The sequence below is a fragment of the Mirounga angustirostris genome, unplaced genomic scaffold, assembly GCF_029215605.1.
Source record: "Mirounga angustirostris isolate CCGP_5_RB_7025 unplaced genomic scaffold, mMirAng1.0.hap1 SCAF_1, whole genome shotgun sequence".
Classification (NCBI taxonomy): Eukaryota; Metazoa; Chordata; class Mammalia; order Carnivora; family Phocidae; genus Mirounga; species Mirounga angustirostris.
In genome coordinates this window covers 161,771,314-161,794,523 of record NW_026991709.1, presented here as the reverse complement: position 1 = coordinate 161,794,523, position 23,210 = coordinate 161,771,314, and the positions used below count along the sequence as shown (strand labels likewise).

Genomic DNA, 23,210 nt, shown 5'->3' with positions numbered 1-23,210 from the left:
AAGCGAAGGTGTACTAGCGGGATCCCCGCCCCAAACCCTAAGCCAACGCTGGCCGGGACTACAAGTTCCAAGCTGCTCCGCGGCGCGCGCGTGCGCTGCCCGCCGGGAGGCGTCTCCTGTGCGTCTGCGCGGGAAGTGGAAACCAGCGAGGAGGCGAAGCGGTGTGAGGTTCGTCGGGCCAGCAGCGTCGGCTGCTTTGGGTCTGTCCTCGCGGCTAAGCCCGCGGCCCGACCCCTCCGCCGCCATGCCCATGAAGGGCCGCTTCCCGATCCGCCGCACCCTCCAGTACCTGGGCCAGGGAGACGTAGTGTTCAAGGACTCAGTGAAGGTCATGACGGTGAACTACAACACGCACGGGGAGCTGGGCGAGGGCGCCAGGTCAGTCGGAGCCCTTTGAGGCCGCCCCCAGGCCGCGCGGACGTACCCTGCTCGCTGTAATGACGTGCTAGTAACGCTGAGACCTGGAGCTGCTCTGGGTGCTACTTGATCCCGAGGCTGGCCTCCTGAGCTGGGTGCCATTGGCCCCATTTTACAGACGAGGAGACTGAGGACAGCAGGGCCGCGCTGTGCCAGGGGCAGTCGTGACTGAGGTCGGGGAGCGGAGGACAAGGGTCTCCCACCCCTTCCCCTTCCTCCCCGCTGGAGGACTAGGCTAACCCGGGGAGGCCGGAGTCTCCTTAACTACCTGTGCCTGGCCGGCGAGCAGTGGGGAGCAGCGGCGCACGTTCTGCTCTGGATGGAGCCAAGCCCAGAGGCCACGGACCCTGTTTAGGTCCCAGCTCTAACAACTGCTGGCTTTGGGCGAGTTGCTCCTTATTGTCCCAAACTGGCATGATACCTATGTCCAGAGCCGCTGTGGGATGTAGTGAAAGAAGTAACAGCTGCTAGCACTTACTGAGCCCTTCTGTGTGCGGCGTGCTTCTGAATGTTTGTCATGCATTGTCTCATTTGATGTTTATAGAAGCCCCATGGTTATCCCTATTCTAGGGATGAAGAAACGCACAGAGATGTTAGTAACTTGCTTGCCCAGGGCACCACGCTGGCTGGTGAGTGGTGGTGAGCCGTAGCTGTGAACGGGCTTCTCCGCTGCAGGACTCGTCCCTCTCATAATTGATTATGTCAGCTGTGTAGCCCCAGGCTCCATACCCCCACCGCCGCCCCCCACCCCCACCCCCACCTTAAACTCCTTGGGGTGGCTTTTCAGCATGGAGCAGAGTGAGAGCTCCTTAAATGGAAGCTTAGAAAAGAAGTGTTTGAATTGAACCTTGAGGCAGCAGCGGTGCTTTGGGCTTTTCAGGTATTAGGTATAAATTTACTGATTGCCTACTGAATGCTTGGCCCCATGCTGTGAGCTGGGGATTCAACAGTGCCTAAGAAGAAGTCTTGTCCTTCAGAAGCTTTGGGACTGGGTGGATCAAAATGGGCTGGGGAAGTGCTCCCAGTAGGGTATGGTCCCCCCCTGGTGAGGGGCTTTTGCTGCACAGCTGTTCAGGATAGCCAGAAGCTACCTCCTAGCTATTTGTTGTCCACAGGTGAAGCCAAAAACTTGTAGCTGCTTGCATGGGAACAGGTGGGCTGATGGCTTCTGGAAGACCTGGGTCTAGGGGTGAATGGGCACCCGGATACTCCTTCATAACTCACTGTGCATCCCATCCGTCCACGCTAGGAATCAGCAGAGGTGGGGCAGTACCAGAAAGGAGGGAAGCAGTCTGGATGGGCCTGCTCAGATTGGGAAAATGTGCCCTGTCACCCAGGGGCCATTCACTGCTTGGCTACGGCTTAGTGGGCCCACGGAGAATTTCTGACTTGTCAAGAAGCCAGAAATTCAGATTTTTATATAAATCTCTGGTTTTTTAAATGATCAGTCTATCAGAATAGACCTGCAGGCCTTATACTTGCAGTTCAAGTATTTTAATACCCTGTAGGTAAATAAGAGCCAAACAGCCATTCTGTGCTTCATTGTTCCGAATGGTAAGAGCCTGTGTATGCCCTTGTGGATTTCGTGCCCTTGGGTTTGAGTCTACCGGACTTGCCCTTTCCAGCCCCACCGGCCTTTGCTTGTTCATATACTCTTAGCATTTCAGCTGTCCCTCCCTGGATCACCTCCATTCCAAGTACACCAGTATACTTCCCCAGGCCAGCCATAGTCTCGGGTGTCTGCTGGGTGTGTGGGGAGCTGCCTTAGTGTCTGAGGGCTAAGTCCCTGCTCACCTTTGCCAGATGTTCTTGCCTTTCAGGTGCAATAAAAAAAAGTAACAGCTGCTAGCATTTTTTGAGTTCTGTGTCCATCCTGAGCCTCAGGATCTAGGTGAATTTGGTAATTTGATGGTGACAGAAGAGTGGCTGAGGTCCAGCTGCACACAGCCCTCTTCTTTCATTTACTGGTTGCGTGACCTAGGGCAGTTTACTTTTCTGACCTGTTTGCTTAGTTATAAAACCCCACCTTGCAGGGTCATTGTGAAGATTCAAGTATTAAAATGCCTAAGGTGTCTGGCATGTACAGCAGGTGCTCAACTAAAGGTTACCTACTATTATCAACTTTGTTCTCAGGTTTCACAAACCGTTTACATCTTCCTGTCGAGGGGGCACCTGGGTGGCTCATTTGGTTAAGTGTCTGAGTCTTGATTTTGGCTCAGGTCATGAGATGGAGGCCTATGTTGGGCTTCATGCTCAGCAGGGAGTCTCCCTGAGATTCTCTCTCCCTCTACCCCTCCCCACTGTGTGCTTTCTCTCTCTCTCTCTGTCAAATAAATAAATAAATCTTTTAAAAACAAAAAAACAACACAAACAAATTCCTGTTGAGTTTTTGCCCTAGTAGTTCTAGGTGTGAGCAATTCCTGCATGGATATGCCCTGGTTTCTTTGTACGATGTTGAGATCCTCTGCTGTGGGGTGGTAATTGAGCAGAGACGTCATAAGCCCAGGAAGGTAAATTCAGCTTTGGAGCTTCGAGCCTTGTGTGCTGTCGTGATGCAAGGCATATAGTAGGACCTTACCTCCACTGCCTCCCCTAGAGGCAACAACTTCTACAACTCTAACCATTTCATTAGCGTTTCCCTTGCATAGTTAAATACCATACTTGGAGAGCTGTTTCTTCCTTTTCTAGGTTTAGGCTTTATCTGTTGTCTTGCCACTATGGAAGATGAGAATTTAGCTCTTTCCCCACTATTGCCATTCCCCAACCCAACACATGCATATTACTCAGCTCTTCATCCTCCCAGGATAGTCATTTCAGAACTTTGGCTAGAACAATATTCAATGTTTAAATTAATACGACTGTGAACACTGTACACAGTTGGACCAATTAGAGTACTATGATTATTTTTTCCTTTTTGTTTTTGCAAAGCTTTTTGTTTTCCCTGGAGTTAATAATTGTCCTTGCTTTTGCTTTGTTTTGCTTGCAGATTCTGCCCCGGTTATGGAAGTCTCCCCAAGTAAATGGTCACACAGTTGCCTTCTGTTGATTCTATCAATTCATCTTAAAAACGAATTACAAGCTCCACTATGGACTGGTTGTCCTGCATTGCCAGCATCTTGGCATAAACATTGAGGCACAGAGCAGTAACTTGTCCTGGCTCAGACAGCTGAGAAGTGGTAAAGCTGGGTGACTGTGTTACTGTCCCATGTATCACTCGCACCTGTCTGTCATCTGATGTGGGGCAGGGTCGCAGGAGGAAGCAGAGGGCACATTTAAATTAGGATCATTTGGGGAGCCTTTAATTAAGGGACTATTTACAGAGGTATGGGCAAGGATGGGGAAAAGAAACCATAAGGGACCGTGCAGGACCTCAGGTCTAGGCTTGCAGAAGTGACGGGGAGAGGGCTGCCTGACAAGAGCCTGGGACTCAGCCAGGAGATGAGTCAGGGAAAGAATACTTTGACTCTGCCCTCTCCTTTCAGTCTTGCCAGCACTCATTGTTGGCCAAACCCAACATGAAGTCAGAGGTCAAGGAAGCCCACCTCATAGCCCATGTAGGTTAGCACTTTAGGATGGAGAGCAGGTGGAGAGGGAGCCAGACATGTAGCTGTGTCCTAATTAGTCCTCTCTCGAAGGACGTTTGTTGTTTCTGTTCCTTTGCTGTAACAAATAATGTCTTTGCATTCAGGTGTAAAAATGTCTAAAAGCAGTGAAATCACTGTCAAGATCTATGCTTTCTATATTTTGCTAGTTCCAAATTGACCTCCAAAGAGGTTAAACCAATTCTTAAGGAAGTGTATCCTGATTTCTGTAACTTCTTTTTGTTGTTTTTTTTTAATCTTTAGCAATCTAACAGGTGGAAAAGAATCCTATTTTAACTTACATGACTATTGGGAAGGTATTGAGAATCTCTTCATAAGATGATAGGCTCTTTGGGTTTCTGCCTGTTTGTGGCTTTTGTGGCTGAACTGTAAAACATTTTTTTTTAAGATTTTATTTATTTATTTATTTGAGAGAAAGAGAGTGTGTGTGTTTGGATGAGTGCATGGGGGCAGAGGGGAAGGGAGAGAATCCCAAGCAGACTCTGTGCTGAGCGTGGAGCCCGATGTGGGGCTCGATCCCACGACCCTGAGATCATGATGTGAGCCGAAATCAAGAGTTGGACAGTTAACCGACTGAGCCACCCAGGCGCCCCTGGATTGTAAATCTTAATGATGTGTAAAACTTTACCAAAGGAATTAGCCTTTTTGTTTTATGTTTTACAAACATTTTTCTTCTGATTTGGCAAATGTTGATTTTGTTTCTGGTAAATTTTGCCATATAAAAGTTTTAAGGTGGTCTATTTGTGTTTTAAACCTAAGTTTAAAGGTATTCTCCATGTTTGCTTTCATTTATTTTAAAATTATGGTACAATTTACATGAAGTATACAGCTTGATGAGCTTCTGCTTAGGAATGAATACATCTGTCTAACCAGCACCCAAGATCTGGGACATTTCATAGTTTTATGTTTACATTTATTCTTCTGCTCAGTGAGTTTTAGGTTAGTGTGCAGTGTGAGGTAGGGGTACAGATGTCTTTTCCCTCAAATGACAAGCCACAAGTCCTGACACCCACTGTTCAGAGAATATACTAATAAATTCCTGACGGCTGCTTTTCTCAGCCTTTTTGTGGGGCAGGGTCCCCTGAGAATTGGATGAAAGTTCTGGACTATCTCCTTCAAAAAATAAACAGGTGCACAGCATTTCAAATTAACTCTGTTTCACAGGTTTAATTTCCCTTTTGCAGGAAGTTTGTGTTTTTCAACATACCTCAGATCCAGTACAAAAATCCTTGGGTACAGATTATGATGTTTAAGAACATGACGCCGTCCCCCTTCCTGCGGTTCTATTTGGGTGAGTGTGGCCTCTGCCAAGGCCGGGAGGGTCTTTCTTCCCATCCCTTCCTCCCACCATAGTGCTTGGGGGATCTGAGCTATGAGCTTTTGTAAACGTCCCTTACTTCCATCACTGGCTTTGTTTTTTTTTTTCTTTTTTTAAAGATTTTATTTATTTATCTGACAGACACAGTGAGAGAGGGAACACAAGCAGGGGAGTGGGAGAGGGAGAAGCAGGCTTTCCGCTGAGCAGGGAGCCCGATGTGGGGCTGGATCCCAGGACCCTGAGATCATGACTTGAGCTGAAGGCAGACGCTTAACGACTGAGCCACCCAGGCGCCCGTCATCACTGGCTTTGGACCGTGGCACACAGTAGCCACTGAGGTCTGGACTCTTCCCCTGTTTCTCCAGCCCCATCTCCTGTTGCCCCCACATCTTTCTACGTGCCTCACAGCATACAGCTGGTTTTTCCAAATTCCCTTGCCACACCTCGCTTTGCTGCCTTTGCTCATGCTGGTCCCTCTGCCGGAAATCCCGTGCTGCTTTGCTTATTGATTTATTTTTAAAATCTTTCTGAGATTCCACTTGGGCACCACTTCTTCCAGGAAGCCCTCCCTGCACCCTTACATTGTCCCTTCCCGGTCTCCCCCAGCTGCCTGCTCAGTGCTGGCCATGTCCTCTTGAGCAGTGTGTGTATCTGTGTGTGTCCTTTCCGGGCCACACACTTCCACGATGCTGTCTTTTCCCACGAGGCACAGAATGAATGTCTGTTCGGTTCTATTGGGCTCAGTGCCTGGAAGTCAGACCAGATGTTTGACTCCGCTCTCTACTCAGTCATTCCAACCCTGAGCGAGTCATGTTCCCATTGCTTTGTTTCTCAGGTGAAGGTCCAGCATCTGCTTTACGTGGTTGTAAGAACCACATGAAGTGTAGTTTGGGAGATGCTTCAGGAAGCAGAATGATGCTGATCTTAAATCCATTCGGCAAATACGTGTGGCGTGGCCGCTGGGCCCAGGCACAGTGCCTGGGGTGTCAGGGAGCTGTAGGGACAAAGATGTCTGCCCTCGTAGGGATGATAGCGTAGCAGGAGGGGACCGAAAGGACAAGAAGCTTAGCCAGACAGGATCCCAGGGCATAAGTGCTATGAAAGAAGCCTAGAGCGAGGTCAGGTGGGTGAAGAGAATGGTGGTGCGGTAGCAGTTTTGTGGATGTATTTTGTTTGCATTTTAAACAGTTAATTTCACTGAGGTATAATTTACCCGTAATGAAACACACGGGTCTTCTGTGCATAAATTGATCAGTTCTGACAATTGTTACATAGCTGTGTTCCCACTTTGCAAGGGATGATACGGAGCATCTCTGACTAGAAAGTCCCCACGTGCGGCTTTCCAGGGGATTCCCCCTGGATTCCCCCTTCCACCAGGGGCGGCCGCCGCTCGGACTTCTCCGTAGATCAGTTTTGTTTTGGAACGTCCTAGGGGTGGTGGCACGGTGGGTGTTCTGCTGGGTCTGGCTTTTACACATCATGTTTTTGAGACTCATCTGTTATGTATGTCCATAGTGGATTCATTTTTAGTGCCAAGTGTCCCACTGTGGGAATATACCGGTTTATTCATCCGTTTCCCTGTTGATGACATGGGGTTTTTTGTTAAGTGCCGAGGCAGAGTTAGAAGATTTATTGGTGATAAGGGGAGGGGGAGGCAGGGAAAGTCCTCAGATGGCAGAGCCGGTGGGACATCTCTGGAGGGAAGTCTGGTGGGAGGCGCCTCGGATGGCGGTGCAGGCCTGAGCCGGTCTGGGCCACCCAGCAGGGACTCCCGAAATGGCCAGGTCCCAGACGGTGGCGCTGTGGGCCGGCTGCTCCCCCGGAGGGCCTCTGGGGCTGTCGAGGGCCGTTTCTAGTTTTGGCTCCTCGGAGCTGGTGCGCCTCCGCACCTTCCAAAGGTTGGAACAAGTTGTCCTGTGGACCTGGGCATGTGCCTCAGGGTGGGGTTGCTGGGCCCTAGGATCGGTATGTAATGTTCTTAGGCGCTGCTGAACTGCTTTCTCGAACCAGCGCCCGTCTTGCCTGCAGTCAGCAGGGCATGGGAGCCCTGGCGGCTCCCCATCCTCACCCACTGTTACCGGCGTGTTCCCTGTGGCTGCATAACAAGTTAGCGCAGACTTGGTGGCTTACAACACACATTTCTTACATTTCTGTAGAAGCCAAAGTGGACAGAAATCAAGGGGTGTCAGCAGAGCCTTCCTTTCTGGAGGCTCGGGGGCAAATTCTTTCACGGGGCTTTTCCAGCTCCTAGGGGCCACCCCCATTCTTTGGCTTGTGGCCCCTTCCTCCATCTTCAAGGACAGCAACATGGCCTATCTGGCTGGTCTTCCATGGTCATGTGCCCCTTGGACCACTGCCCGGATAGGTTCTCTGATGTTAAGGGCCGTGTGAGTCATTTAGGCTGTGACCCGGGAGAATGGGCCCAACTTCAGGCCTTAACTTGACTCATATCTGCACAGCCCCTTTTGCCACTAAGGTGACCTCTTCACACATTCTGGGGGAGTAGGACAGGGACATGTTTTAGGGTCATTCTCTTTACCACGTTAAATTTCTTTTTTTTAAAGAGCGCAAGCGGGGTCAGGGTGGGGGACAGACGGAGAGGGAGAGAGAATCTTAAGCAGGCTCTGTGCCCAGCATGGACCCTGACATAGGGCTCTATCTTATGACCCCGAGATCATGACCTGAGCCGAAACCAAGAGTAGGACGCTTAACTGACTGAGCCACCCTGGTGCCCCATAAATATTTAAAAATTTTAGTCTTTCAGGGTTCATCAAAGGTTTTTTTTTTTTTTTTAAGATTTTATTGATTTATTTGACAGAGACACAGCGAGAGAGGGAACACAAGCAGGGGGAGTGGGAGAGGGAGAAGCAGACTTCCTGCGGAGCAGGGAGCCCGATGTGGGGCTCGATCCCAGGACCCCGGGATCATGACCTGAGCTGAAGGCAGATGCTTAATGACTGAGCCACCCAAGCACCCCTCATCAAAGTTTTAATTTGCGTTTTCCCAGTATCTTTTCATGTGCTTTTTGGCCGTTCACAGATTTCTTTCATAAAGAGTTTATTTTGAATCTTTTGTCCATTAAAAAAAAAAAAAACTAGGCTGTTCGTTTTCTCACTGAATTCTCTCTCTTCTGGATGAGGTTGTTTGGTTGGGTAGGTGCATTGTGACTCTTTTCTCTCAGCTTTGGCTTTCTTTTCGTGATGGGGTCTTTGGGAGAGCACAAGTTTCATCTGGAAGAACTCCGGCTTGTCAGTTGTTTTCTTTTATGGTTTGTGCTTTCTGTGTCTGTCCAGGAGTCTCCGTCTACCCCAGGGTGGCAAAGATTTTCTCCTCTGTGTCCTTTGGAAGTTTTATCATTGTAGGTTTCATATTCGGGTCTTTGCTAGAGGCTGAGTTCTTTGTGGATTAAGTGTGCTGGGGACTGAGGCTTGTTTTTGGTTTTAGGTTTGGGATACTCAGGTGTTTCAGCACCACGTGGTGAATGACCCGTCCTTTCCCTAATTTAGTTTCCTTGGCATTTTTATCAAAACTCAGTCGACTCTGAATGGATAAGCAAAACTTGATATAGCTCCATTCAGTGGAATATTACTCAGCCATGAAGAGGCACAAAGTACCAACAAATGCTACAACCCAGGTGAACTTGAAAACATAAGCCAAGTGAGAGAAGGCAGACACAAGAAGGTCACAGATAATATCATTCCGTTTATTTAAATGTCTGGAACGGGCAAGTCCATAGGGACAGAAAGAAACTACAGAATTACACACTTTAAGATGGTTAAAATGGTAATTTTTGTTATGTGTATTTTACCACACAAAAATACCATTTGACTTTATATTTATGACTTCATCTTCTCCTGATCTGTATGTCCTTAGGCTATACCACACTGTCTTGGTTTGTGGCTTTATAGTAAGTCTTTAGGATCAGGTAGTTTTAAATCTTTGTTGTTTTTTTTTTCCAAAATTACTTTGGCAGTTGTACGTTCTTTGCATTTATATATTAACTTTTTAAAAAAGATCTATTTATTTATTAGAGAGTGCATGCGAGCGGGTGGGAGGGGCAGAGGGAGAGAGAAAATCCCAAGAAGACTCCGCTCTGAGCACGGAGCCCAATGCAGGGCTTGATCTCATGACCCTCAATCATGACCTGAGGTAAAATCAAGAATCTGGATGCTTAACTGGCTGTGGCATCTAGGCGTCCTGCCAAATCTGCTTATCAGTTTCTAGATAAAAGCTTGCTGGGATTTTTTTATTTTTTATTTTTTTTATTTTTAGTAGGCTCCATGCCCAGTGTGGGGTTTGAACTCATGACCCTGCAATCGAGGGTCACATGCTCTCCTGATTGAGCCAGCCAGGCTCCCCGCTTGCTGGGATTTTGATTGGAGTTACATTATAGATCATTTTGAGGAGAAATAGGCATTTTAACAATGTGGAGTATGTTTTGTGACTACTGTGAAAAGTATTTAAAAAAACAATTCATTTTCCAGTTGTTTGGTTACAACTTTATAGAAGCCCAGTTGATTTTTGTGTGTGGGCCTCGTGTCTTGCCACCTTGCTTATTATTTCTGTTTTATTTTCTAAATTCCTTAGGATTTTCAATATACACAATTATTCTGTCTGCAAATACAGTTTTAACTTCCTTTCCAATCTTTTTCTTTCTTTCCTTTCTCTGTGTATTCACTGGCTAAAGTGGCACTTCTACCAGCCATGTAGGAAAGTTCAGTTATTCTGCATTCTCCCTGGCACTTGCGTTACCCATTTAAACAATTTTGAGCCACTCCAATATCGCCCTGTGGTTTTAATTTGCATTTTAATGACTAATGATGGATGAATAGTATCTTTTTATGTGCTAATTATTAACTGTTATTAATTTTTGTTAAATGTTTATTTTGTATTTTTAGTTGGATAGTCTTAAGGAGTTGTGAGAGTTCTTTATGTAGTCGGGATAGAAATCCTTTATCAGGTGTATGCGTTATGAATATTTTTTCCCAGACTCTGGCTTTTATTATTATTTTTTATTATTATTTTTTTAAAATTTTTATTTATTTATTCATGAGACAGAGAGAGAGAGAGGCAGAGGGAGAAGCAGGCTCCCGTGGAGCAGGGAGCCCGATGCGGGACTCGATCCCAGGACTCTGGGATCATGACCTGAGCCGAAGGCAGACGCTTATCCATCTGAGCCACCCAGGCGCCCGACTCTGGCTTTTAGTATCTTTTTTTTTTTTTAAGTTTATTTTTAAGTCATCTCTACACTCAATGTGGGGCCCAAACTCACGACTTCGAGATCAAGAGTCGCATGTTCCACTGACTGAGCCAGCCACACGCCCCAGCTTTTAGTATCTTTTGAAACACAAGTTTTGAACTTTGATGAATTTTAATTTATCAAATTACTTCCTTAATGGACCATGTTTTTGATGTCATACCTAAAAATCTTTGCCTAGAAGGCTATGAAGACTTCCTTTGTTCTCTTCTAGAAGTTTTTTTTTTTTTTTTTTAAAGATTTTATTTATTTATTTGAGAGAGTACAAGCTGGGGAGAGAGACAGAAGGAGAGGGAGAAGCAGACTCCCCACTGAGCAGGGAGCCCGATGCGGGACTCCATCCCAGGACCCTGGGATCATGACCTGAGCTGAAGGCAGACACTTAACCGACTGAGCCACCCAGGCGCCCCTCTTCTAGAAGTTTAATAGAGGCTTTAACTCATACATTTAGGTCTCTGATCCAATTTCAGGTTTTTTTTCCTTTTTTTTTTTTTTAATGCTGTGCACTAAAGGTATAAATTCATTCATTACCTTGTTGAATTGTGTTGGCATCTTTGCTGACAGTTGGCCAAAAATATGAGTTTATTTCTGGACTCAGTTCTGTTCCATTGCTCTGTAGTATGTTCTTACGCTAATACCACACTGTCTTGGTTACTGTAGCTTATAGTAAATTTGGAATTGGAACATGAACATCCTCCCATTTTCTTGTTTTTCAAAATTATTTTGGCTACTTTGGGTCCTTTGCATGAATCTGAGACTCGACTTACCAGTTTCTACAAAAACACCTGCTAGGATTTTGATAGAGATTGCACTGAATCCATGGCCTAGTTTGGGAAGAATTGTCATCTTAAGGATATTGATGATTCTATCCATGACATGGAAATGGAAAATTGCTTTCCATTAAAATAGTATGCTTTATGGGGTGCCTGGGTGGCTCAGTCGGTGAAGCGTCTGCCTTCAGCTCAGGTTATGATCTCAGGGTCCTGGGATCGAGCCTCGTGTTGGGCTCCCTGCTCAGCGGGAGTCTGCTTCTCCCTCTCCCTCTGCCCCTCCCTGCTTGTGTGTGTGCTCTTTCTCTCCAATAAATAAAAGTAAGTAAATAGTATGCTTTTGCACATACCTCAGTTTTTTTTTTTTTTTTTTAAAGATTTTATTTATTTGACAGAGAGAGACAGCGAGAGAGGGAACACAAGCAGGGGGAGTGGGAGAGGGAGAAGCAGGCTTCCCGCTGAGCAGGGAGGCTGATGTGGGGCTCGATCCCAGGACCCTGGGATCATGACCTGAGCCGAAGGCAGACGCTCAACGACTGAGCCACCCAGGTGCCCCGCACATACCTCAGTTTTGCTCATGTTTAAAGAAATACAGAAAAAAGAAGGGTATCATTATGGGTTATGTAGACAAACATATTTATCTTATTGTTAAAATGCTTCACCACTAAAAGCAAACTGGTCACCGTGACTTGAGGCTGAGGAGCGTGCTGCCCAATCCTTAGCACTTTTTGTCCCCTTTGCTTCCCATTTCCAGATTCTGGGGAGCAGGTCCTCGTGGATGTGGAGACCAAGAGCAATACGGAGATCATGGAGCACATCAGGAAAATCCTAGGGAAGAACAAGTGAGTTGCTGGGCCTGACCTGGAGGGGAGCAAATGTCTCGGCACGGAGGGAGGGAGAAAAGGAGCGCCAGGAGGGCGCGCACAGCCGGAGCTCCCGGGCTGCAGAGGCCGTCCCGTGGGGCTTTGCGGCTCCCCGGATCCCCAGCTGTGGGGCTGTAAGTCAGCGAGCCTGTGTGAGCTCTCCCTCCCTCCGCTGGGAGGTGGGGTCGGAGACCACCCTGCCTCCTCGGCTCCACGGGAAGCTGAGGTGCTGTGGGAACACTTGCCTGGGCGGTTGCAGCCACCTGTCCGGAAGAATCTCTCCTTAGAGCTGGTGGGTGTCTAACCCCGGTATGTGTTGGGGATTCGTCCTTTCTCTTTACGTGGATGGAAAGAGGAAGGGGAAGGAAGCCAAGAAAGTGCGTCTTGGAGGAAGGGCACAGAGGCCTTTGCAGGCCCCTCCCCCTGGCCTTGTGCTGCCTCAGAGCTGGGGCTGCCCCTGGGCCGGAGGGAGGCTGACTGCTGCTGTGTGGGCCTGTGCGGGCCTGTGCGGGCCGGGTGACCTGGGAGGCCTGTGGGGGAGGGCCGGCAGACTTTGGGGTCGGGGTCGGGGAGCAGGCTGAGAGGCACGGGAGAGCCAGGGCTCCCTGGCTGCTGGCGGGGTGCACTTGGCCAAGAAGTCCCACGCTGCCTAGAGGCTCAGAGCGCTGTTCCCACACCTGTTGCTCTCTCTGCTCTTCGGCAGGGAAACCCTGGAGGAGGAGGAGCAGGAGAAAAAGCAGCTTTCTCACCCAGCCCACTTTGGGCCCCGAAAGTACTGCCTGCGGGAGTGTATCTGCGAGGTGGAAGGGCAGGTGCCCTGCCCGGGCCTGGTGCCCTTACCCAAGGAGCTGACAGGGAAGTACAAAGCCATGCTGAAGGCCAGCACCCAGGACTGAGGCCCCAGGCCACACCCAGGGAAGCCCCTGGTTCTGTCCCTGGCGGGACTCTGAAAGATCCCTTTGCCGTGAGAGGGTCCCCTTTCGCACACCTGCGTGAAAGGACGTGGCAGGGTCGGGGGAGTATCTCCGCTCTATCAGGTCAATAAAATGTGTCCTGGTCCCCGGCATGGTGATGTGTGTCTGGTCCGGTGGGCACGGGAGAAAGGCCCGCGTGGGGCTGGGGAAGGTCTGAGGCCACAGCCTGCTGACATCCCTGGGTCGGTCCTGCCGCCCTTTCCTCGTCTCTGTTGGCTTCGATTCTTCTTCCAGGCCCTGCTCTGGAGAGGTAGGAGCTGCTGGGGTTGGATCTGGTAGGATCTGGCTGGAGCTGGGTGGTTGGCAACGTGGAAGTCCCCCTCCGCTCAGGCTCTTCGGGCTTCTTCAGAACCCCCAGGGCAAGCCTGTCAGCGCTCCCCTTTCAACTGCTGCAGCCAACCCACTCTCCTCCCGGAGGCCTGGCTGTCGGCGGTGCAGGAGGCCTCGAGACGGGCACAGACCAGCCCCCCTCCGGTGTGCGCCCTCTGCCAGCCGCCTTCCCGGCCCCAGGGCCCGGTCACAGGTTTGCAGACCAGGATGGGGGACAGGCAGAGGGGCGGGCTGGCTGAGACTGCAGGGCCCTGCTCTGAGGGCTGGTATTGGAGGCTGCCCTCTTGCTCATTCAGGCCTTACTTTGTAAGGTTTGGAAGAGGGGGTGAGGGCTTACGGAGGGTCCGCCTAGTTCTTCCCTCACAGGACATGGATACTGCGGTTACTTGCCCGGCCTTTCAGCCCTCCGGCAACACCAGAGCCCTCAAGGGTTGGCTGCCTTACGGTTTAGCTGGTCAGAAGTGAGGGACCAGCTGGCCCGGGGAGCCGTGGAGGCGGACGTGGAGACTGCCCTGCGGGAAGCAGCCGCCCAATGGGGCTGAAAGGAGCAGGGGGAGGTCAGGAGGTAGACTGCCATGGGAAAGGATGTGGAACCAGAAGGTTTTATATAAATGCTGGGGGTCAGCCCATTACATTGGGAGGGGTTTGGCTTCTTTTACATTTGATGCTCAGGTTGTGGTTTTCTGTGATTTTGCATCTGACTGGTGTTCACGGGTCATGGCTGGTGGGTGCGTGCGTGCGTGCGTGCGTGCGGGGGATGGCTGCAGGCTCACCAGGGTTGTGTGTCTAATCGCAGGTCTGCACCACAGGGCACCCTGCCCCCTTTTACAATTTTGGAGGGTGAGCAGAGAAATCTGCCCTCCATTCTAATCCTCTGTCTGGTTTCTTTTTTTTTTAAAAGATTTTATTTATTTGAGAGAGAGAGAATGAGAGACAGAGAGCATGAGAGGGGGAGGATCAGAGGGAGAAGCAGACTCCCTGACGAGCAGGGAGCCCGATGCGGGACTCGATCCCGGGACTCCAGGATCATGACCTGAGCCGAAGGCAGTCGCTTAACCAACTGAGCCACCCAGGCGCCCCTCTGTCTGGTTTCTAATAACCGCTCCCACGTGACCGCAGCCGTGGTTTTCCCACCAGCTGCTGGGGCTTTTCAGAAAGAGTCTGTTCCCTTTGGTCTGTGTGCACAGCAAGTAAGCCAGCGTTCGGGAAGTACCCCTTCCATCCATAGCCCAATGGGGGGCCCCAGAAAGGCTGCTGACCTGGATAACGAGCCCTCTTTGGAGAGAAGCATCTAGTGCCTGATGGGACAGTGCTGCCCCTCTCTTTACAGAGACTTGAAATAAGCACCACTAGGGGACAAGGTTATCTCTTTAAACCTTTGTCTTCTATTTCCGCCGCGGTTTAGTAATGATAAGATGGGTTTAAAATTTACGGAAACGGGAGGAAAAAATCGCTATGAGGAGTTATGTTTTTTTCTTTGCACAAACGATGCATGGTTTTAGACCTTGTTCTCCTGAAGTGACTGATTTCGTTTTGAGTACGACCTGGCAGGGCCACTTAAAGCTGTCTGGTTGCTGGGGGGTTCTGCCAGGAATCTGACTTTGCACCTGAGAATCCTCACCAGTAAAATGAGAAGTGCCGTGACATACCGAGCAAGTGCTCTCCAACTTCTACAACTGGAAGACCACGCTTTTATTCTGGATAGTCGTTACCCTTACAGGAAGCACGTGCTGGTTTTTGCAGCCTGGCTCTGGCGCATCTGTGCCGACAGCCTGTGGCCCGGCAGCCCACGGGTGCTCTGCTCCGGAACCAGCTGCCTGGCTTTTTGACCTCCACACTGAGGAACGGCCCCAGTGGAAAAGGCCATACCTTTCCCACTAAAGGTGTTTATAAGGCCAGTGGGCCAGCACGTGGACTCTGGCTGAGACTAAGGGGAGGTGAAAGCTGTAGGGCTCTGACCACAGGCTGCTTCCTCACCACCTGCTTGGGGTGAGACAGCACGGAGCCGCTGGGGATCAGGCATTACTGCTATTACTATTAGAAGAAATGAGAAGATGCACATTTAGTCTTTAATTCACTTTTTTAATAGTATAAACCTCATTTAGGTAGTAGTATTAAGCCACAACGATAATGCCACATTGAAACAGCATTTAATAAAATGCATAAAGCTAATTCATGCACTGCAATACTCTATATACAAACACAACAATGCAAATTCTTCTTCAAGACTGAAGACATTGATTAGATATAAAATTCAGTTTAAAAAGAACATGCTCTTTTTTAAATGCCATCACATAAACAAAGCTGATTTCAAGCTACAGCTTTCAACAGGTTTTAAACCTGGAATTAAAATGTAACGGCATAACAGTATTTTCTATATTGTGAAGGGCAGAAGTTACAGAAACGGTCCCAAGAAATTAACACCCGAATTTTCCTTTAACAGATGTCTTAATTAACAGGTCCAAACTACAGGTAAAAACTATGGTTTGTACTATGAAAAATGTGCAGCTTTTCAGTTATAAAACTAGTTGAACACTGGTTTACAAGAGAATGGGGAGAACGGAGACTGTAGAAAAATATTCCAGCACTTGAGTTGTATGTGGCGGCAGCATCTGAGTCCATGGATGCTCTGGTCGTTAATGGTAATTGAGTATATGTTCCTAAAGACAAGCCATTTGTAACATAAAAGTCTACCATTTCCAAATGTTATCCAAATATTAAGCTATCACAGTATGTCAGCTGATAAATGTTGCCAAACTTTTTTTTCCCAACATTTATAGCATTTTTTTCTATGCTGTATGTAGAAAATTGGTTTCTGAACTGAAAGTCTAGCTGGGCCTTAAAAATATCTCAGGCATTTCCCCACCCCTAAGATACTCTTTTTAAGTTCAAAGTTTAATTATTCTTAGATTGCTGTTAAAATACCCTCCCCAAATGAAAATTTTTATTTTGAAGATTCATTTAGAGACTGTCAAGCTTCTTCTCGTATTTTAACTGGAAAGCCACCTTCAATAGTGTGATTGTCACAACAGGCAAGGACAGGGGCAAGGGTCAAATAAGCACTGTTGGATGAGGCCAGTGAAGTAGCAGAGTTTTTTTTTTTTTACATCCAATAGAGGGGAAGCTGAAGGCTAAATGACCCACCGTCTCACAAAAGGCACTGAGTACTATGGTCTCAATGAAGTGTTTTCAAACATTTCAGTAGCTTATTTAAAAAAACAAAAACAAAAACAAACCCCAAAACCCCAAAAAACACCACCAACAAAAAACCAGAAAACCTGTGGATTATGTGAGTTTTTGCAGTTCTCCAGGGACTCCCTTCAGCGGGCCAGCTTGTGGCCCTCGGCCAGGCAGGCCCCACTTCCCAGGTCTGTAAGCAGCTCTGCTGGGCTTGGGCCCTGGCTCCCGAGTGCCATGTCTCAGTTTAAAGCCCAATTAAGGGGGAAAATTAATCAGAACAGACCTGGACAAGAAAAATTTGGCATCTGTAGCTTTAAGGGCACAAATAGCCATATTAAAATACCATTTTTATCTAAAAATTTTAAAACAATTTATAGAAAGGATTTAGGTCAGTGGATTTTATTCACATGCTACAGTTAGAGAATTTAAAATTTGTAACTTCTGTGCCATAAGTTATCTTACGCTTATTTTAAAAGACTACTTGGTAGGTTTTTTTCAACTGGCATTAGAGATGGGAATCTGTTGAGCCACAGGGCAGTGCCCGCTGTTTGCTAAGTCCAGAGCAAGCAGAGACCTGGGAGGCAGGCCCCAGCACATGGACCGTTCCGAATCTCTGACCGTGAGGCCGATCTCTGGACCACATGACAGAGCAAGTCTGGGAAGGCCGACAGCTCCAACTGCCAAGTTCCTTCCAGTCGGGCTATAAACAGGCATGCGGCATCCAGGTGAAAGATCTAGTTTTCAACTTTCTAGCTTTCTGGCCGCTGTCTGACCCAGAGAATATACAATATACAGCAGTGTCCTCCTATCAGGACCTTTTCTGTCTGGAACTTTCCTTGGCATAGGGTGGAGTATCTGCCTTCATGGCCTTTCCCAGCCAGGCTCACCCAAAGGAAAATGGAGTTAAAATATCAGCAAATCCATCCTGCTGAGGGACCTTGGAACATCCACATCAATTTACTTTAGCAACTCTATCATAGACTCTCTTTAAAACATAAGGGAACTTTGGATACATGGCTACATGTCTGTATACATAATATATACATCTATGTACACATACACACACTATATACACTGTACATATATAGAAGATATAAACACATGTACATTCATTCAGTCATACAAGCCTATAAATCTGTACACGCACGATGCCGCTGAAGGGACCCCAGGGCTGGACACGCGCAAGTGTGCACCGGCAGGAGGCACACGTGAGGATGTCCAAAACCCTGTGTACAAAAGACCCAAACCCAGTCCATCTCGATTAGGGCTTGGCTTTACAAATTTACATCAAAGTTAAGACATTTCAAAGAGCCGTACAATCTAGAAACTGGAAGTGGGACAAAGGAAGCATATGGGCATCTGCCCGGCCTGCTCCACTATCCCCCCATTCATTCATAGCCGGGATGAAAGTGAACGTCAGAAGATGACTTTTCATGGCCTAGACTTAGAGAAGAGTTGAAATGTCATCCACAGCCCCACTGCACATGAGGCCCTTTCCACCGGCAAGTGGGCTACAAGCTTCTGGACTCTGATCTGATCGGGTCCTGAAACTTGGCTCCATAGCCAAGGGCTGCGCGTCAGGCAGAGGGCAGGCTGGGGGCAAGACTGCTCTACTAGAAATTCCCCCAAAGGATTAGGATGTGGTTTTTGTCCAGAATAAAAGCACTAGATCTAGCCCTTCTGATTCTTAGCTCCCTGCTGTGATTATCCCCAACACAAGCAAAAGCACTGAGTAAGTCTGTCCTACGGCCACAACCATGTCCTCTAGTGAGTGTGTGGCCACCGCATCAGGGAGCCCAAGAGAAGGCGCATCCGTCGCTCTCACCGTGGCTGGTGGCAACTGCCTCAGAACACAGTCCACATTTAATACTGACAAGCTAGACAGCAGTCCCTCTTGAGGGCATTTACATAACATCTTACAACAAGTGACTACACCTGACATTAAATATAAAAACCCAAACAACAAAGAACCCCAACCACAGCCTCATGGCAGAAGTTAGATAATAAATAATGGTAACCTCCCAACAGACACATACAAATCTCAAATCAGAAGGGTGGAATAACCTGGAAAGTATCATTTGCTTGTGTAATTTGGACTTTTTCTAAGTCTCTTCCTGTCCTTTATGATTCTGTGTCATGACCTCCACAATTTCAACACCTAACTGTCTAGCATTATCTGAGATACCACTGGCATCAAGAAGCACGATGCGTTCTGCCACCTCCTCTCGCAAGGGAGGAAGAGCCAGGACAGCAGAAGGGACATGTGGGCAGGCTGTGTGGTGAAGAATCTGCTCCTGGCTTATTTCAGTCAGAGACCCAATGGGTAGAGGGCTGGCCTTCCGTAACTAAATCTAGACTTTCACAGACTACTAACAAGAGGTAAAAGACTTGTGAAAGCTGAACCTCAGTGTTTGCTTGGGATCCCTTTAAGTTCTTGACTTTGGGCTTCTCTTAGCCAATCTGACAAGACGGGACGGACCTGCTGTCAAAGTGTGAAATGATTTGGGGCAGCAAGAAATCAGCTTGTGTGAACATATCTTCAGGGAAGTCTACTTCAAAATAAGGCCAAGAGGATCTGGGAAACTAATGATGTTCAAGGCCCAAAATGGTCCACTGCAATCAGCCACCATCAGTGAAGGGACCCAAGGACCAGGACCAGGTCAGAATCAACAACCCTCTAAGCCAAATTGATTTTTCTCCAGGGCTGGCCTGCCAGGGTGTGGCACTCACTCAACCCAAGTGTTCGGTTTTTCTGCTGGTTATCACTTCTACCCCAAAACCCTTCAGCAGTGGCGTTGTGGGGACCTCAGTCGAGGTCTTGGCTAAGCCGTCCCAGTATCTGAAGGCCACCTGAGTCTACAAGCTGAATGGACACAAGACTCCCAGGGCCACCCCCAGGAAGAAGGGGTGGGCCTTTTCCCCAACACCGAGAATCAGATCTGGGAGATGTGACATAGCATGTAATCCCAGAGAACAGCTATGTGATCAACAGACATGCTTACATTAAAAAACCAAAAGAACAGAAAAGAGGCAACTTGCTGTGTAAGATGCATAAACACGGTTGCAGATACCCTCTGCTAAAATCCTTCATGAGCAGAAATGAAACAGACCTGCCCTAACTTCACTGTCTTGGCTAGTTTTTTTTTTTTTTTCCTTTAATTTTGAAATTTAAATCACTTCCAAGTTAGAAAACCAAAAATTTAATAAGCAGGCAAAATTAAATTCTTTCCATCATTTTATAACGGGCTCCCCTATTGTCTCCAAAATTTGCTTCCAAGACATGAACTATAAATAATATAATTAAATCCAAATAGGAATTCAGAAGTTGGAGATACTGTCCCCACACTTAATTCCCACTAACGACTTTCACAAAGTGCTGCTAATGCTTCAAGAGCATTCTGTTCTGTCATAAGGCAGCGGCCGGCAGGCTGGGTACCTAACACAGCACCCGAGACCCCACCTCGACGAGGGCCTGAGCCAGGCTGGGGAGTGCCTGTGAGGCAGGGGAAGCGCACTGGGATCTTTCTGGATATCATCTGATCAAAAGATATGGGAGACACAGATTTAACTTTAGCTATTTTCTTAATCTGGGCTATACAGAAAGGAAATGAAGAGTACCTGACTGGGTCTTGGACACGGCACTTTTCCCAAGCAGGAAATGCCCGCTGCTTGCATCCATGAGAATTTATGGGTGCTCTTCTCTAGATAGAACTTCCTTATAACTGCATTCTGTTCTTGTAAACGATGGTTGCTATAACTTAAGAGAAAGAAGATAACTTTGGGAGTTAAGGTTTTTTTTGTTTTGTTTTTTGTTGTTGTTGTTTTTTTTTTTTTTTTAAGAGCAGGTAGCTTGCTTCTGCATCCATCACCTAAAATGCTCCAGGGTTCTTTGCTGGCACACACCTGGGGGAATCAAAGTGCATGGTGTACCAGTACCATTCAAAAAATTGCCAACAGAAATGCTGAGTCTGGAGACACTTTGGAAAACCCTGATATTTAAGGTCAACAGAGAAACCTTCCATTCAGCCGCACCACCACCACCACCCTGGCCAGGCAGCAAAATCCTGCACCTCCCCCCACCCCCAGGCCCCGAATCCCCTTCACAGTTCTGAGTGAACTGCAGGAATACAGCCCTTCTTGAGGGGATGTTTGGAATGGAAACCCCATGAGAAGGGAACCTTTGTACTCCTCCGTCTGAACAACGAGCCAGTGCCCCAGACTGCATTCAGGAATTACTGTCGGGTTCAAAATGCCCACCTTGCACTTTTTGGTCAGAAGGCTCTGTCTGCCGTGAGTGGTGGAGGTGATGTGGGGATGTTTTCAGTTGCTGCAGGAATTGGCAGTTAATGTCTGACTGGTTGTAATCCAATTCTGAGAACCAGTCATCAGAAGAGAGCCCCAGGTTTGGAGGAGCCTGCAGATGCCAGTCACAGACCAGAACCAGAGGTCAGGGAAGCTGACAAGCATCATCACCTCACAGCTGAGGAAGCTTCCGGTTTGGGTCACCCCCGACTGTGCCTCCACACTCCCACTTACTGCATCATACGGATGAGCCACATTTTCATTCGTTCATAGGAATTTAGTTCAACACCACAAGTGTGTGCATACAATTAGGAATGATGCCATCTTTTCTTAAACATAAATGATTGTCTCCTGTACCCTAGTGCGTTTTCACAGAAATTACTAGCATTTCGGCAAAAGACATACACAGTTTTCCATTTGTCCTGCCCGAGGGCAAGATGTTGCTAACATTACGCATTGATAAGAAGTGCTTAGAAAGTGCTAATATTATTACCCTGGTAATTAGTAGCTATTAATTCCAAGGACATTTTTAATATATATACACACATACTGTTCTCTTAGGTTCTTTTTGTTTTGTTTAATACTAGTCTTTGACATTATAAAACTCTGTTTTTTGCCCTTTGAGGATTTCTAAATACAAATTGGGTTAAAAGATTGTTTCAAAGTCTCCTTCATCAAAAGGCATTATAACATTTCTTATGGCAGGAAAGGATCCTACTAGTCTTTTAGTTGCTATTGTCTGGGATTAACAGATAAGAAGAAACCAGGTAGGAAATGGCTAACATACTGGAAATATTTGCACATACCAAAATACCACTACTTTATTTTCTCTGTATCCGAGTGGTCCTGGGAGGATCCTTTTGCTTCTCTGCAGGTGTGAGGTACGCACTATAAGCTGGCTCCGGTGATCTGGCCATTGTACTCTGCTGTCTCCATCTTGAGGATGTAGGGGATTATGCTGTCTATCGACACATTGCCAATGAGACCAGTGAAAAAAAGTTCTTCTGTTATGTTGGAGCTCATCAGCCTGAGTGCCGGCAGGCGAACAAGAATCCGGGCCAGTCTGTGAAAGGGAGGGTCCTTAGTTAGAGAAAGGGGATTCACTGCCCTTCAGACTTCTCCCTGGACAGGCTCCTGGGACCCTGTCTGCAATGCTTGGAATTAAACCAAATAGACCTATGATCTACCCCCTGTATTTCAAATTTCAACAGTTCCTCTTGTAGGGATTTATCATGAAGAAAAAAAAAGAAATCAAAACTAAGTACAAAGACGTCTGTACAAATGTTTCCTTCATTTTTAACAATTGTCCCCACCCCCACCAAAAAAGAAAAATTTGGAAATCAATAAAGGATAAGTTAAAAAAAGGTATGGTGTGTCTCCATATAAAAGATCACGATATACTCACTAAAAAGTACAAAAAAGATCTGTCACTGGTAAGGAAAGCAGTCCATGACATATGGCTGAATAATAGCAGACTGGGAAGCAGCAAGTACAGTGCAGGCTCACTGGCGTAGATTTATTTGTGTGACGTGCGTATAAAAGTATTCAGAAGGATGTTCACCAAAATGTGAATGGCTGGCCTCTGGTTTGGGGATTTGGAGTGCTTTTACTTATTAAACTTCTGTATTCCTGCACTCCCCTAATTCCCAGTGTTCGTACAGCATTATAATTAAAAATAAAGCAAAAGATTGTCTTCGGTTTGAAAACACCCTGGATGGCAGGGTACACCGTGACCCTGTCGTGGTGGGCCACTGCCGCTGTATCTGGAGCATGTGACTGGCGTTCCCCGCCACTGCACAGATGCTCACTGAGGGGCCAGCCCGGTCTGGAAACAACCTACATTCTCATCAGTGGGGAAGTGTTAAAGAAATTACAGCATCTCCTTAGCCACAAAAGATGAAGTATGCTCAGTTGAACATTAAATGAAAAAAGGGTTACAAAACCTTACTTTGTATTTTATGATTCCAATTACACAAATATAAAAAATTTCTGGAAGGAAATGCATAAAACATTAACAGGTATCTACGAAAGGTGGTATTTATATGGACGTTTTCACTTTCCAGAATGTTCTCATTTTTTTCTATAGTAAACATTGTTATTTTTTAAAAGAGAATATATGTATTATGCAAGTAGCATTCCAGCACCATCCGCCATTCGTCTAGCCACCATGAGTCTTACAGGACATACAAAGGTATAA

General features: G+C 47.3%; 2 protein-coding genes across 11 annotated transcripts in view; one reads left to right on the top strand and one right to left on the bottom strand.

The window, feature by feature from the left end:
* The first annotated feature begins 108 nt into the window (after positions 1-108).
* The window catches only part of MRPS25 (mitochondrial ribosomal protein S25), a 65,551-nt gene continuing 42,449 nt past the window's right edge, over positions 109-23,210 (top strand). The window contains exons 1-4 of one of the 3 annotated variants that reach the window (XM_045904287.3): positions 111-378; positions 5,204-5,310; positions 12,119-12,206; positions 12,931-13,293. In XM_045904287.3, coding sequence (XP_045760243.1) covers positions 245-378; positions 5,204-5,310; positions 12,119-12,206; positions 12,931-13,123 — 522 coding nt within the window. In that variant the 5' untranslated portion in view covers positions 111-244 and the 3' untranslated portion in view covers positions 13,124-13,293. Of the gene's footprint in view, positions 379-5,203; positions 5,311-12,118; positions 12,207-12,930; positions 13,294-23,210 lie in introns of those variants that run through there. The other 2 variants (XM_054504566.2, XM_054504567.2) reach the window with 2 other exon arrangements.
* Positions 15,593-23,210, bottom strand: part of NR2C2 (nuclear receptor subfamily 2 group C member 2) — a 97,502-nt gene continuing 89,884 nt past the window's right edge. For 6 of the 8 annotated variants that reach the window (XM_064591693.1, XM_054504565.2, XM_045904282.3 and 3 more), the window contains one exon: positions 15,593-22,076. In XM_064591693.1, coding sequence (XP_064447763.1) covers positions 21,902-22,076 — 175 coding nt within the window. In that variant the 3' untranslated portion in view covers positions 15,593-21,901. The remainder of the gene's footprint in view (positions 22,077-23,210) is intronic. The other 2 variants (XR_010411628.1, XR_010411620.1) reach the window with 2 other exon arrangements.